This window comes from Vanessa cardui, chromosome 3, assembly GCF_905220365.1.
Source record: "Vanessa cardui chromosome 3, ilVanCard2.1, whole genome shotgun sequence".
Lineage (NCBI taxonomy): Eukaryota > Metazoa > Arthropoda > Insecta > Lepidoptera > Nymphalidae > Vanessa > Vanessa cardui.
In genome coordinates, this window is record NC_061125.1 from 11,016,719 (window position 1) to 11,033,031 (window position 16,313).

Genomic DNA, 16,313 nt, shown 5'->3' on the forward strand with positions numbered 1-16,313 from the left:
CTTTTAAAATTGTCCCTGATCCTAAGCGTGCCATGTAAGGCCAGCAGAAAAGCTGGGAAAAATTATTGTACCGATTAGCATAGCTTTTTCAACTGCTATTTATGATTACTGGTTTACACTTTAATTTAAACAGTGTTTTCAATACGATTAAATTCGATTTTTAGGACAAAATTATAAAACTCCATTCAGTATATTATGATAACCTAAGTAACTATAAGTTACCCGATAGTTCATTGATAACTTTCTAATAGAATTCGGTCTAGCAAAATCTTTTATATCTTTCATGTAGTTATATTTTGATATGCTCTTAAAGTAAGTCTGGACCAAAAAAACTCATCAATATAGAAATGAAAATCTTTTGTAGATGAATTGTCTGTGAGTGACAAAAGTACATTTTAATGAATTTAGCGTAAATTTTATCAAACCATTCTCTTATTTTAATTGAATTTTCAATAACACGTCGATCTACTTTATATCCTTTGTTCTATACTTTAGGACGACACGTACTATAATTTAGATTTTAAATTAGAGATTCGGGTTACAGGATACAGGAAATTATTAATTTTGCCACAAAAATGTTTTTGATTGTGGATTGTAACATTTTCTGATATTACTACATAATTCTGCAGAATTTTCGTTAAGCAACTACCCTACCCTAGAAATATAGTAGTATTATTTACATCAAAAATTATGTAAAATCTAAAATTCATCTCCAAAACAGTGGTCCAGATTGTAAAAATGAATGAAAACCTTCATATTTTTTTAAACGACGCACCTGATAATTTATAATAAAATTAACCCCACTTCAAAATAAGAAACAGGTATACTTAAAAGATTTTAATGAAACTTACACTGTTCCCTAAGCATAAGAGCCTAACTTAAATCAAAAATGATCATCTCAATTAAACTTTTAGTTTTCAAAAATTGGTGGACAAACATACAAAAATTTACTTTGGAAGCCTAAATGGATCATTATACTCAAATATAATTAAATTCTAACAATCTTACATACATACCGGTCGAACGGATAACCTCGTATTACAAAAGACGGTTAAAAAGACACCTTGATTGTTGAGATGTTTTTAAAATTAGGAGATACATACATATAATAATCAGATATCATAAATTTGTCAGAAAAGGGCTAAAGGCATCTTCCAGTGCCGAGATATTATGGAATCTATGGTATTTCGGTGTGATTTGGTCTAAGTTTCTAACAGTGTTCTAAATGGGTGGAATCGGAAGTATAGATACCACAGCATATAATGCTTTTTGTGCAAAGGATTCGACGGCTTTATTAGTTAATTAAAAAGTTACTAAGTAAAGTAAGTTATTAAGTTGATATTTAGTGTATGCCTTAAATGTTTGAAAAAGTGCTATTCGAATTAAAAGGAATATAGAATAATTAAAAGACAATATCTAATTTATTTTTTATTACAAAATTAGCATAGTGAACAAAAACAATATATTTTAATATCCCTTTTAAATAAGGGCTCAAATTATTTTAAAGGGATATAATATACACCAATATTTTTTTTAACAACTCAAATGATACAGAAGGTGATATTATTATAAGAGAAGCCATTAATTAAGTCCCATAAGATTATTAGAATTAAATTTTACTATTATCATTGACAACTATATACAAGAAACAAGATATGTATTTACAGATTATATATTATTGCTATTTACATTAAAAAAGTTTTCGTTGGCATTATAACCTTAAACTATTTTTATTTTATTTGAATAATTTCATAAACCTTCAACTTTTTACTGTGCTATGCACGACCTGCACTTATTAGTATGTACACTTACAGTATACGATATCATACAATATATTGAAGTAAGTATAATAATATGTTATGGTAAATACTACGATTGAAGTTAGTATTGAAAAACATTTATACTATACAAGAACTTCTACTAATTCAACTATGCTATAGACGGTTCACATCATATACTAGATTTACAGAATTGTTAATTTTTATAAATATTATTCACAACTCACTACATTTGTAGAACAATTACAAATTTTCAAAACTTTAGTTTGAGCAAGTCAGCGGCTTTAATGAGTACAAGCTTATACCTACTTCTAACAGAAACAGTTTGGCACAATTGCTCATTATCATTTTGAATCCTCAGGGCTTAAAACAAAGGAGTTTTTTGAAGGCTCTTCTAAAGTCCATATTGAATATTGTATATATGAGTGGGTTTAATGCCGAATTTATATAACCAAGCCATGTCACAAAGTTGATGAATTTATTGGATAAACAGCAGCTTGCACAAAATGGTATAACAAGGTACAAGACGAAGAAAGGTAACCAACATACGACAAATACTCCCATTATAATACCTAATGTACGAGCTGCTCGACGTTCTCGTGTAAGTGAAATACGCTGTTTTTCTTCTATAAATTGGTAAACAGTATTCTGTTGGTTAGGTCTTGATCTTTTCGGAACCTTTGCTGTAGTAGTCTCGATAACCTCAACTTCATCTTCGTGTGTTTCTTTAGAGTTACTTTCAGATGACGTATTTCTATTTTCAATATTATCTGCCATATCTGTGACAGAATTGTCATTCGATAGAATGGGTATAATTAACTTATTTTGTGATTTATCATCTTTGCTCCAATATCGTTTCCTTTGCTTCTTTTTTGGGGTTGCCTTTTTCGGTTTTTTCTTTCTCTCATTATCTGATACCAGACGAGTGACTCCTTGGTGTTCGTTATGGTTCGCTTCCGAGCTTACCGAATCTTGGTCATTATGGTCGGATTCTTTCGAAGCGAATCTATTTTGCCCACTTGATATCGTACTAATCTTTGTAGCTTTAGCCCGATCTCTCAACCTTTTCTTAGTTGCTAAATATATTTCAAAGTAAACTACGGTCATTATAACTAATGGTATATAAAAAGATCCAGATGAAGAGAAAATTACAAATCCAGGTTGTGAAGTTAAGCGGCATGGCGTATCAGGCTCAAATACCTCTGGCCAATCATTCCATCCAAGAAGAGGTGGAGAACTAATGATTAGTGAAAATATCCAAACTACTCCAATCATAACAAGTACCCGCTCCAGTGTTCTCTTTTGTGCGTAGTTTATTGGATCAGTTATTGCCCAATATCTGTCAAGAGCGATCGCGCAAAGATTTAATATAGACGATGTGCAACACATTATGTCGCATGTTAGCCACATTTTGCACATGTATATTCCAAACACCCATTGCCCGAGAATCGAGTAAGCCACATTGAGTGGAAGGACTAAAATTGCCACTGTTAAATCAGCTACAGCGAGTGATACTATAAAGAAGTTTTGGACTATTCTAAGAGGTTTATACGTGAACACACTTAATATTACTAAGATATTACCAACAATAGTCGAGATAATAATAAGGGTCAGTACTATGGCTGTACAAATGGCCTCCCATTCTGGCACGGCCAGAGTTATTCCTAAGCTACTTGGATATTTAGGGTCATCTGCGACGGCACACACGTCTTTATCAACGTCTATTACGTCGTAAGATTGCGAGTAATTTATCGAACTTAAGTTAGCGTAGGCATGCGTGTAAGTTTGGCCCATTTTGCTGTTTTCTTGGCTTCATTTCACGTAGCATCGTTCACTTTGCTCGGCAAGATGTTCCGAATACTTTCTGAGAGCATACGGCTGAAATATGTCTTCGTTTGGTTCGGAAATTTAATTTCTTTAAGATGTACTGTGTTATACGGCATTTTTCTGTAACAAAATAAATAAACGTTTTATATTCAAAGCAAAGAAATGAAGTTTTTTGCTTAAGTGCTTTTTGTTCAAAATGAAAATTACCCGCTGCTCGAAGCTCTTTTTTGGACTTGCCATTTACATAACCGGTTCATTGTATGCGAAGACTCAATCTGTAACAAAAGAATTATTTTTTTAAATAAGAATAAAAGTCGTGTTTATACTAAAGGTAAAAAATGTTATACGAGAAATTCAATGTACGTATTGCAAAATGTATTTTTGGAATTATTTATTTTCTATTTTCATTCATATATTACACCATGTTGTTTAAAAATGTAATGTAATTTATAGCTTAAAATTATGTTATGTAATAAATTATTATTATCTTAACCATATAACAAAGTACAAAATTCGCAAGTTCAATTATTCGCAAGTTATACCCAATCGTGTGCTATTGCATTTTAATCTGTACTCCTAAATTATAAAGAAATATTGAAATATCAACAGGTATTATTTTTAAACGTAACATTAACATACATTTATATATTTAGGTATTTATACTTTGTAATGATTTCGTTTTGCTTAGTCTTACTTTGATATTCAAGCTGTGGCATATCTGTAATCGCTATGCCCAGATTATATAGATTATTTTATGAAGATTCGTTATGCTTTTTCATGTACCATACCCACCATAGACATTAACACTTTTAGGAATATTAATGATGTTACGTCCCTTGTGCCTGTAGTTACACTGACTCACTAACTCTACAAACCTGAATACAGCAATACCAAGTACTTACGCGTACTTGGCAGCTGAATGTCTGATGAGTGAGTGGTATCTACCCAGACGGGCTTGCACAAAGACCTACCACTAAGTCCATATTTTTTAAACAAATTAGTGAATAATAATTTACTGTGACAAGATTAATTATTACATAAGGTTCAAAATGTAGAACATATCTCAGATCGAGCGTCACCATTATTCCGCACACGTACAGAGTTTAAAACGGACGTAATACAAACAAATGTAAATTATTTTCATTAATCGTGTGGAGCTTTATTCATAAAAGGACCTTTCAATCAAAATCAATATATACTTTTTTCATGATCCGAAATCAAAATTATACCTAGAAGAACTGGCAAAAAACTCAATAATAACTCTTATCTAACATTTGAGACTCAAAATTATGCATGTAAACACGCAAGTAAACTGTACAGTTATATAATTCATTAAATTCATTAAATATTATATCCATACTTTCTTCTTATTATTTTTTTTATGTTTTAGGTTGGCGGGCGAGCATATGGGCCACCTGATGGTTAGTGGTTACCATCACCCATAGACAATGACGCTGTAAGAAATATATTTACATCGTCAATGTGCCACCAAACTTGGGAACTAAGATGATATGTACCTTGTGCCTATAGTTACACTGGCTATATATCTATATAATTTTCTAATGATTAATATTCCGTATTTATTAAAAGTTTTTTAACAAATAATTTGAATTTATCAATCAGCTACGTTATAAATATTTGTGGAATTATTATTTTATTAACTAATACCTTACCCCAGAAAGGATTTACGAACTTTTTGGAGTCGAAAACTTGACATTTTTAGCTTATTATATATACTATTCCTAATTGATTAAAATAATCACAAAGTATATTCCTCTCTTTTAAAATCAAAATAGATTCAACATCTGTAGCGTTACCCAAGTAATATTCCATAAGACATTATACCATGAAAATGACCAAAATATACTTGACGACGCATTTCGATAATCGTATTTTTGTTCAACGAGTCATTACAGGTCAGACCGAATGAGAAAACGGATATTAGGTTTATAACTTAGAATTTGCGGAGTTCGTAATATACGCAAGGAGATTGAATTTTTACTTCGTCAGTCCTTCCAAGTTTACAATAATTTTCAAGTGAGACTAGCCCATTTCGCTGAATATATTGGATTCACAGGTGTTTGTGCAAATAAAATTTTACAGGATTTTCTTTCATTTTCATAATCCAGACCAGAAATAATGCAGATGCAGGAATATAATTTTGGATGAGTGTCCAGACCCCTGGGATTTGCATTCGTATCCTTAGCCATTAGACTAATGATAACCTTATTCAAATATTTGTAAATTATTATTTAGATACAACATTAAATTTATACCAAGTTGTCATTACTTATCAAAACTAAACGTGTTGTACATTATTACTTTTTGAGAGTCCATCTAGCAAACTGGTCATCTAATGACTATTGATCACGACCTTCAATGAAAGTCACTTCAAAAACTGTGGGCATACTGTTTTATGAAATACATTAAATAATACGGACACTAATGTATCACAAGGATGTTTGTAAAATATGTCATCCTAATTGTTGCCCGCAAGTTCGCTTGTCAAATTTTAAGTATAAAAATGTATGTCTTTTCTTGAAGTTCAAACTTGCTTCAACAACAACAATAACAGCCTGTAATTTTCCCACTGCTGGGCTAAGGCCTCCTCTCAATTTCAGGAGAAGGTTTGGAACATATTCCACCCGACTGTTGCAATGCGGGTCGGTGGAATATGGCAGAATTTCTATGAAATTAGACACATGCAGGTTTACTCACGATATTTTCAACCGACTTCCAAAAGGAGGAGGTTATCAATTCGTCTGTATTTTTTTTTTTTTTTTTTTTTTTTTTTTTTATGTTTGTTACCTCATAACTTTTCACTGGGTGGACCGATTTTGATAATTTTTTTTTGTTTGAAAGGTAGTGCTTCCCGTGGGGTCCCATTTTTTTATTTTTTTTTCCGATGATGGTATCCATGTGAAAACGACATAAGTCTTAAATTTGCATTATGTATATGCGCGACAAATAGGTGAATAACTGAAAATCACGTTAACCAATTTTGATAATTCTTTTTTTATTATAAAATATATACTTCAAGGGTAATTTGGTGAAAGTTTGGTAAGGTTTTGAGCACAGGATCCATGACAAAGTAACGGAACGGAAGGGAACGGAACAATTCTGAGGAGCACGTTAGCGATACTCGGTCGAATCTTTTATTTATAGGTTATTTGGATATTTGAGTCACCTTCCGTAATGTGGTTATGTTTATGTAATTATCATATTCGAATATTATAATCAACTAGGTACCCACCCCGGCTTCGCACGGGTGCAATACTGATACTAAATATACTACAGAATTTGTTTATATACGACATCACATCGCAAACTTCTAAAATTATCAGTGTTTCTTTACTATATTGTTCATGTATTATATACACAAACCTTCCCCTTGAATCACACTATCTTTTAAAAAAAACCGCATCAAAATCCGTTGCGTAGATTTAAAGATATAGGGACAGAGAAAGCGACTTTGTTTTGTACTATGTAGTGATGGAACTCCTATACGGCTCGCAGTTAGGGTGCGATATGGGGCAGAATTTCTTACTATCTTTAATCAAATTTTGTGTATGTGATGTGATGTCATATGATGTACGAAATATATTTGGTCTTTTTCAAAGTTTTTTTGCTGAGTTCGATTACAGCTCTTTCGAGGGATCCTTGTAGTTCACGCCGCGTGACGTATTAAATCCGCATTTTCGAAAGTCTATTTTTGCTTTATTCGCAAGTTTCCTTTGAAATTGTCCTCGAAGTAGTTTCTGACTCATATAAACGGAACGCTTAATCTATCCATATTAAAAAAAAATTAGTCAACATCAGCTTCACTTAAAATCAAAAAATAAATAAAATTTTAACAAAAAGAAAAACCGACTTCAAACAAAACACTATTTTAAAACAAATGAATATGCACGAAAAAGTAATAAAAATAATTGGGTATTCAACATATTTTTTAGAGTCTTCCTAAGTTAAATGAAATGAAAAATATTAGACTACTTAAAAGTCGATTAACGATTATATCATGTAGTTATAATTATTGTTATATTTGGAGTCGGTGTCAGCCAATAAAACCCTGCAGTATATCTATCAAAAAACAATACGAGAATACTTTAACAAATATGTTTTTTACAAATTACCTTTTACACAATAATATACTGGATCAATCAAGGGGCTCGTATCGCTTCTTTCTTTTGATTGTTGGGGCAAGGCCACCGTGGCTGACACCGGCTCCAAATATACCAATAACTATAACTACATGATATAATCGTTAATCGACTTTTAAGTAGTCTAATATTTTTCATTTCATTTAACTTAGGAAGACTCTAAAAAATATGTTGAATACCCAATTATTTTTATTACTTTTTCGTGCATATTCATTTGTTTTAAAATAGTGTTTTGTTTGAAGTCGGTTTTTCTTTTTGTTAAAATTTTATTTATCCTTCAACGCCGAGCACGAGATGAATTATAAACATAAATTAAGCACATGCGTATTCAGTAGTGCTTGCCCGGGCTTGGACCCGTTATACACGCGTTCTAACCACAGGTCCATCTCGGCTTCATACTTAACTTAAACAAATACTTAAATATTTCATTTATTAGGCCGTGAGCAACGGTCCATTATATCTGCATATATTCCGATAGTAATAGTCAATAAAATTCATAGTACAAAATCATTAGTGAGAATTATTTTAGGTGAAGCTTTGGAGGTAAAAATAGTAATTTAATTTAAAATTTTATGTTACTTAAACAAAATAGCACAATAAAATAACATATGAAAAGAATTCCGAAGAATTATTCTTTAACAGGGATGTAATTTTCTAGAAATAACGAACAACGCTAAACTAGTTCAAATAATGTACGTCCTAAAGAAGGTTGAGCCAACTAATTAATGATAGCTGCAGTTTCTTCAAGTTTCTAGAATTTATTAGTGCAACAAAATTACAATTTTAAATGGGAAATTTGTTAGTTTTATGGCGTTCAACGGTCGTACAATCAAGTTTAGTTCGGAACTTCGCTTGAAATTTTTTTAAAGTAATGCAAAATTTACTTGCATATGATTGCGTTATTGCTAAACAATTTAATCTAACGAACACAACAGCTATGCCATCAACAGCAGCCTGTAAATTCCCACTGCTGGGCTAAAGGCCTCCTCTCCCTTTGAGGAGAAGGTTTGGAACATATTCCATCACGCTGTTCCAATGCGGGTTGGTGGAATGCACATGTGGCAGAATTTCTATGAAATTTGTCACATACAGGTGTCCTCACGATGTTTTCCTTCGCCGCTGAGCACGAGATGAATTATAAAGACAAATTAAGCACATGAATCAGCGGTGCTTGCCTGGGTTTGAACCCGCAATCATCGATTAAAATGCACGAGTTTAAACCGCTGGGCCATCTCGACTCGTTATGCCATGGTATGGACATATTATGCGGAGCAATGATTACCTTCCTCACAATATGGCCCCATGCTGTGAGGGAGGGATTGAGGATGAATGTGGATGTATATAGATGTAGAGGAAGACTGTATGGTTAGATATAATATTAATTGAGAGATGAGGTGCGACAGAGAAGTATGAAAGGAGAAGACGTACTGCTCCGACCCCAAACAAAATTGGGATACTGGCAGGAGAATGATGGTGAATACAACAGGTATGTCTACCACATCTTGATACTTTCTCGAGCAAAAGATAAGTATTTGTTCCTGTATATTTTTGTTTAACGTAAAATACGATACCTTTTCTAATAGAGATATTTTAACGAATATATTTTTTAAGATATTTATGAATACAGGTGATGTGTTAACGTTTTAAAGTAGTAGTTCCCAAACTCAATTTTCTGGTGGATCACTTTCAAAATTTTATTGGTTTCGGTGGATCCCCTGCTGCTGCATTTCTACCACATTTTTAAGGTTGCCAAAAAATAAAAATTGTATCGCTTCTGAGTTCTGTCCCTATTTTCCGGTAGGTAACCTAAAAACGAAAAATGGTACATTTTCTAACTCTTCACTTATTAAAAGAATAGAATTACAAGAAAAAAACGTTTTCGTGGACCCCTACTAGCATCATATGGACCCCCATTTTTTTAATCACGTCTACGTAAACCCCCATCATGTCGCCCGTGGACCCCTGGGGGCCCACATTGACCACTTTGGGAAACACTGTTTTAAACTTGCCTTCCTTGATATAAAGTTTTTACTTGAAGTATTCATATACATAAAATGTAGTGTTGTCGCAACAACCAATAGTTGTTGCTATAAATGATATGTATCCAAAAAAAGTGAAACTCACTCATCTGAAATTTCTGAACGTCTTGTTCAAATTATTTTTATTATAGAATAAGTCACTACCGATACTTTTACATTAAAATATTCTTCAGTTACGAGAATTCGTTCTCTTAAGTGAGCCTCCGTGGAATAGTAAATTTAATTACTTACGAGAACTAAAGGTTCTGAACCTATGCAATTCTACGCTATGCATTTATCTGCTCGTAGCAGCGGAACCATTAGTGACAGTAAATTAATTACGTAAATGTCAAAAATATCTTTTATTGTATGGTATATGTTGGCGGACGAGTATATGGGCCACTTCATATTCAATGTGCCACCAACCTTGGTAACTAAGATGTTATGTCCCTTGTGCCTGTAGTTACACTGGCTCACTCACCCTTCAAACTAGAAGACAACAATACTGAGTACTGTTATTTGGCGGAAGAATAACTGATGAGTGGGCGGTACCTACCCAGACGGGCTAGCACAAAGCCCTACCACCAAGTAAAGTTTTCGAAACGTGTCGTTTTTAATAAAGTCTGAATTATTTGTCGCATCTGAAATTGAAAGTGTTTCGTTAATTGATTACAAGGTATTACGGCAATAACCTTTTTCCTATCCTCTGAAACTTTCAGTAATTTATCTTCACTATCATAAATGACCTTGTATTAATAATAGTTCTCTTGAGTCCCCGTAGTTTGCCAACATTTCGAGGTTATCATTGTTACAAAAGTATTTTTTACAATGATGTAATCGTTGAACCCAAATTTTATCATAAAAGTAATATTTATCTTTAATATTGTATTGTATTGTGTATTACATTGTATTGTGTATTGAGAATAACGCAAATAAAACTTTTTTTTATATACAAAAATTAAACGAATTTATATGAAATGCAAGCCGGAAGTGAAATTCAGTTATTCACGAACATTCTTAAAATGTATTAAAAAACAAAGGTTTATTTATAATACTAAAGCATTTTTAAATTAAATATTTTTAAAAAATGGGTATGAACTGAATTATGTATGCGTGTGAATAGTTCTACTTTTTCAACGTAGTTAAAAATAAGTCTAATTATCTTGGTAGTTTCACCGCTAAATTCGAAATTTGTGATACGCGTATAAACTTTCATTTTATTTAACTATGTAGAAGATCGTTTAATTTAAATATAATAGTTTGGCCAAGATTACACTTGGATATTTTGAATCCCGAGATACTTATTTTTATAAAGATAACTGAAGTAAATATTTATTGACAATAAAATAATAATAGTTTTGGTAAAATGGGATGAATTACATTAAACACGTTTAAGGTGAAGATCACCATAACTATAACACTCGATCACAAAGTTTTACATTCACTTATCAAATCTTTACATATAATAAAATTGGAGTGTCTGTTTGTAATATTGTGTCTATTTATACATGGTACATATACCAAAATAACATTTTTTAAAATTTTTATCTGTCTGTCTGTCTGTTTGTTTCGGCTAATATCTGGAACGACTGGACCGATTTTGACGGGACTTTCACTGGCAAATAACTGATATAATAAGGAGTAAATTAGGCTACAATACTTTTTTTGTCAAATTCAAGCGCGCACAAGCGCCATTGTCAAATTGTCAAATTCATTGTATTGTTTTCATATTTTATTCATAGTTTTTTACCCGTACGCGTGGATCATAAAAAATCACTTTCACCATTTTTCATAACGTGCCACAAAAAGTATTGCAAACAAGATTATAAATTATTGGACGCAGCGTGAGCTTAGCATGGAGTTCGTTGGCTAGACTGAATTATTTTTTATGTTATATATACTATTAATTATTTTTCTATCTCGGTAAAGTTTGGCAACACTGTATGGGGTCCTACTATAAATCAACCGGTAATATTATCCCTTATAATAGTTATGTAACTTTTTTTTAATGGCTAACATACTAATTTATACTTGTTTCCCAAACTTCCCTAATATAAGGGTGTATTAAATGAAGGTAACATAATCCGTCCGTATCAAATTTACAAGCACTATCGAATATGTACCGAACAATATCACAATAAATTCGACGAACATCAGATGATATTTAATGAAATTTGATCTATATTCATTCCAAAATAAACGACGATTAAATTAATCCTTGGCATAAAAAAGTAAGAAAGATGAGAAGAATGGACTTACAAACATTGTTATTTTAACGTATTCTGCAAAGTAATGTCTGCTACAATTAATCACATTGGAGAATAATTAGTGAACGTAGCCAACTGTAGAATGAATAACAATATAAATTCGATACAAGCCTTATACTTTCTTGGGTATATTTTAGTATAAACTGTTATTTATGAACAGTCTGGACAACGTAAACTATTATATGCCGACCTTTTTGTTACGACTAATAAATAACATAATCCTGTATTATGGACGTATCGTATCAATGGTTAATAAAGTTGTATAAAATATTGTGTTGTATAATAAATTTTTGTTTTCTGTTGTTGTTCTTTCAAATGTAAAATTAGAGATGATAGAGAGATAAATATATTTGTTACTCTCTATACAATGTTTGTTCTGACAGTCTATATTCATTATTGGACAGTGGTGGGCGCGTTCGCTCGTCTTAAGAAGCTGTAGAATGTTTAGAATTATTATTTTTTCATTAAACGCTGATTAGAATAGTATTTTGTTTTATTTATTTTATAATTCAAAACTGTATTCATATCATAGCAGACATTTTCACAATTCGATATAACAGCTCACTAAACAATATTTTAAATATGACTATCTATGTTGTATATATAGGCTATAGTAGCAAAAATTGTGAGCTCATTAAGAATGCGTAACATGTGCGTCAGTATTTATTAAGGATATAAAATATAATGCGAAAACCAATATGGCAAACGTAGAAATATCAGTACAATTGTTAAAATTTTTACAGATCTAATACATACTTATTCTCAAATTTAACAAAAAATAATTAGAGTTTAGCTGTCACGACAACAATTACAGTACAGTAACAGCTCGTAAATATCTAAAGTCCGACATAATTAGGTTTTTTCGGGATTTCTTTCGCCACCGATAACGATATGAAGTAACAAGTGCATGAAATATCAATGTTGCCTCGGTTTGACTCGCGATCTTCGATTTTAAAACCAACCAAGTCATTTCAGATCTCTCAGGGTTCAAAGCCATCAAATGTTGTAAATGTTGTTGTCAGCGTTTTCGAAATAGATTCACGATTATGGATAATAAGAAAAGATATTTTCTACATGGATATAAATATTTATATTAATAAAATATTCAAAACTCAGACCTAAGAGGGTGCTGATAAATATTCAATGACCACAGTATAACAATGGAATTTATGAAAAGCAACTTGAATAACGGAAATAAATAGGTCGTATCCGTTTGAACAAATATAGTATTATAAATGAAAAGAGGTTGTCAAAATGAATTAAAATGCAAATTATTTTCTATCACTAATCCCTCCCCTTGGAATTATGATGTAAATTTAGTTTACGGAAGGCACTCTACACTGTAGTTTAATTCAGATGATCAGTAGAATGTCAAGAATTTACATATTGAATATTCAACCCATCAATGTGCCTAATTTCTTGCTATTATTGGATTATATTTAACTAACGATCCATACCGGTTTCGCACGGCTGCAATGCTTATACTAAGTATACTACAAAATGTTTTACAACGTCTACAGTTTTTCAGTCGTTATCAGCATTTCTTTTTATACTGTCCATGTGCTATGTACAAAAATCTCTCTTGAATATCTGTTAAAAAACGCATCAAAATCTGTTGTATAATTTTAAAGATCGAAGAAGAAGATATGTGATGATGATAATGATGATTAAGAACACCAGATAGCCTTTTGAGTCGAACACTCAATTCGTTCAAGCACTCATAATAAGCCAAAAAGATTGGTTTTTTAATTCAATTCGTGTATAACGACAAACGATTGAGCCATAACAACGTCTGAACGTCGATTGAGCCTTAATAATGTCGAGTTTATACGTCTATGTATGTAAGTTGCTCTCGACTTTTGTCATAATAATTTGAGATCATGCCCACTGCGAGTGTCGTATCTTGAGGATAGTAGATAGTATTTAATTCGTCGTGTATAGCTTGAGACTCACTTTTTCTTATTTCAATACTTTTTCTTAAATTAGTTAAACAAAATCAAATATTATTTTATTTGTTCTTTTAGACTGTGTTCTTAGTCTCATCGAAGCGGCATAGTAACTTGTGTTTTGTTTAATAAAACCTCGATGTTAGGTAAGGTACGATCAACTTCTAATTGGATTCCTAAGATGAACCTACGCTACGTAACATCATAAAATCTTAAGCGAGTTCGGCACCAAAGCTTATCGTCCACAAATTACTCATTTAGAAGTCAATTATCTCACTTTCAGTTAGATAAGCCTAAAGTAAATCCTAACTAAGTCAAGTAGAAAGTCAAGAGTATTAGAGGCCGAGGCAAAATTCATTGCTTAGTTATTAGTGTAGGGTCGATGAATACCTCATTATTATTTCAATTTATATTAAAGCGGTTGCTGACATCTTTCGAAGTAGGAGACGTATATACATATATCACCTACCTTTATTTTTAGGATTCCGTACCAAAAAGGTAAAAGGGAGTAAGACTAAATTATCCGTCCGTCTGTTTGTCCTTCTGTCACCAGGCTGTATTTTTTTTATGGTATATATTGGCGGACGAGCATATGGGCCACCTGATGGAACTTACCATGACCACTTGGTCACCATCACCCATAGACAATGACGCTGTAAGAAATATTAACTATTCCTTACATCGTCAATGTGCCACCAAACTTGGGGAACTAAGATGTTACGTCCCTTGTGCCTGTAGTTACACTGGCTCACTCACCCTTCAAACCGGAACACAACAATACTGAGTACTGTTATTTGGCGGTAGAATAACTGATGAGGTGGTACCTACCCAGACGGGCTTGCACAAAGCCCTACCACCAAGTGTATCACCGTGATAATTAGACATATTAAATTTTCACAGATAGTCTATTGCCATTATTGCCATTACCATCCGTTGCCATTATTACAACAAATGCTAAAATACAGAATAGATGGCTTGAGGTGATTCTGTTCTGTTTTTATAGATAATAAGATAGAACCATTTATGCGCGAGTATGACTCGCGCTTGACCTATTTTTTTTTCGTAATATGAAGTTAACTGACTCGTTCGGGGTTTGGACGGAGACGGGCCAATTAAACTTTATTGTGTTTTTCATCGAAAAATTCTCAGTGGCAGCTCAGACTACGGAAATGTGTAATCTCCCGTATCCCAAAATTTATGTAAAAAGGTTGAAAAGTCGTGAGACAGGCTGGCTGAGATTTTTCCGATCGTGTCGTGAAACTGGTACAGAGTGTTTGCACACGCACACTTTTGCACGATAATATATTCCAAATTTAGTCAGGAGGATTAACATGATCATTGATCTCTCAAAAGTCTGATCTATCTGAAACGTAATCGGTCAGTGCCGTCCGAATTTCTATACTATCAGATTTGAAAGGTATTGAGGCTGGCCTTTACATTCAGACCTAGGGTTTACATATATTTCCTGCGTCAAGAATGATCTAATATAGATCAAAAGGATATCAAGATACCTAAATGATATAAGTCATCTTCTAACTTACTAATACTTACTAGCTAACAGCTAATATCATCAATTGACATTAAACTAATTTTTAGGAAATATTAGTTTTGGTTTAAATTGCTATAATATTAACCACCTGAGAGGTAGCACGAGATAAGTCACTTTACTTACTCTTCACTTTAATTTGAAATGTATATTATTTTACAACAAAATGAATCTACCAAATTTGATGAAAAGAACAATTGATTATAAAATAATATACTTGGTATGAAGTTTTTTTGCAAAGAACTCAGAGAAAAGGTATTGTGAAAGAAAACATTAAACGTCAACATGCGGACTCAGACTTCGACTCGCTTGGAGCAAGCTTAGTATCATCACGATATAAAATAAAAGAAAAAGATAGAAAATAGAAATAAAAAGTGCAAAAAAATATATAAAAACAACTTTACACTTGAAAAATAAAGAAAACGTATAATCATCGGTTCGAAGGAACTACTTATAAAGATAAAATAAAACATATTTAATATTAATAAGCTGGAATGTATCGTATGCATCAGAACTGTTTTAAGTAGCAAAATTTTCGTAAAGTAAAGTTAACTGCAGTGTTATGGACACGACCAATTCATCTAGTTGTTTGTTGTTGAATTTAAGTTATACATTTTTACTTGACTACTTCATATTATAAAGATGTATTTTGTTGGATGTTTTTGTTTAAAATTAACCTTGTAAAGTAAAATGTTTTTGTGTAATGACTGTTTAAATTTTGATAGGAGATGTACTTATTTTTTTTAAATCATGTTCGAATTTTTCATCATG

At 32.1% G+C, this 16,313-nt stretch overlaps 1 protein-coding gene across 1 annotated transcript in view; it reads right to left on the bottom strand.

The window, feature by feature from the left end:
- Positions 1–1,603: 1,603 nt before the first annotated feature.
- The window catches only part of LOC124543653 (octopamine receptor), a 61,814-nt gene continuing 47,104 nt past the window's right edge, over positions 1,604–16,313 (bottom strand). Inside the window, exons 2-3 of the mRNA XM_047121913.1 lie at positions 3,813–3,880; positions 1,604–3,725 (exon numbers count right to left, since the gene is read on the bottom strand). Of these exons, the coding sequence (XP_046977869.1) occupies positions 2,136–3,572 (1,437 nt within the window). The 5' untranslated portion in view covers positions 3,573–3,725; positions 3,813–3,880 and the 3' untranslated portion in view covers positions 1,604–2,135. The remainder of the gene's footprint in view (positions 3,726–3,812; positions 3,881–16,313) is intronic.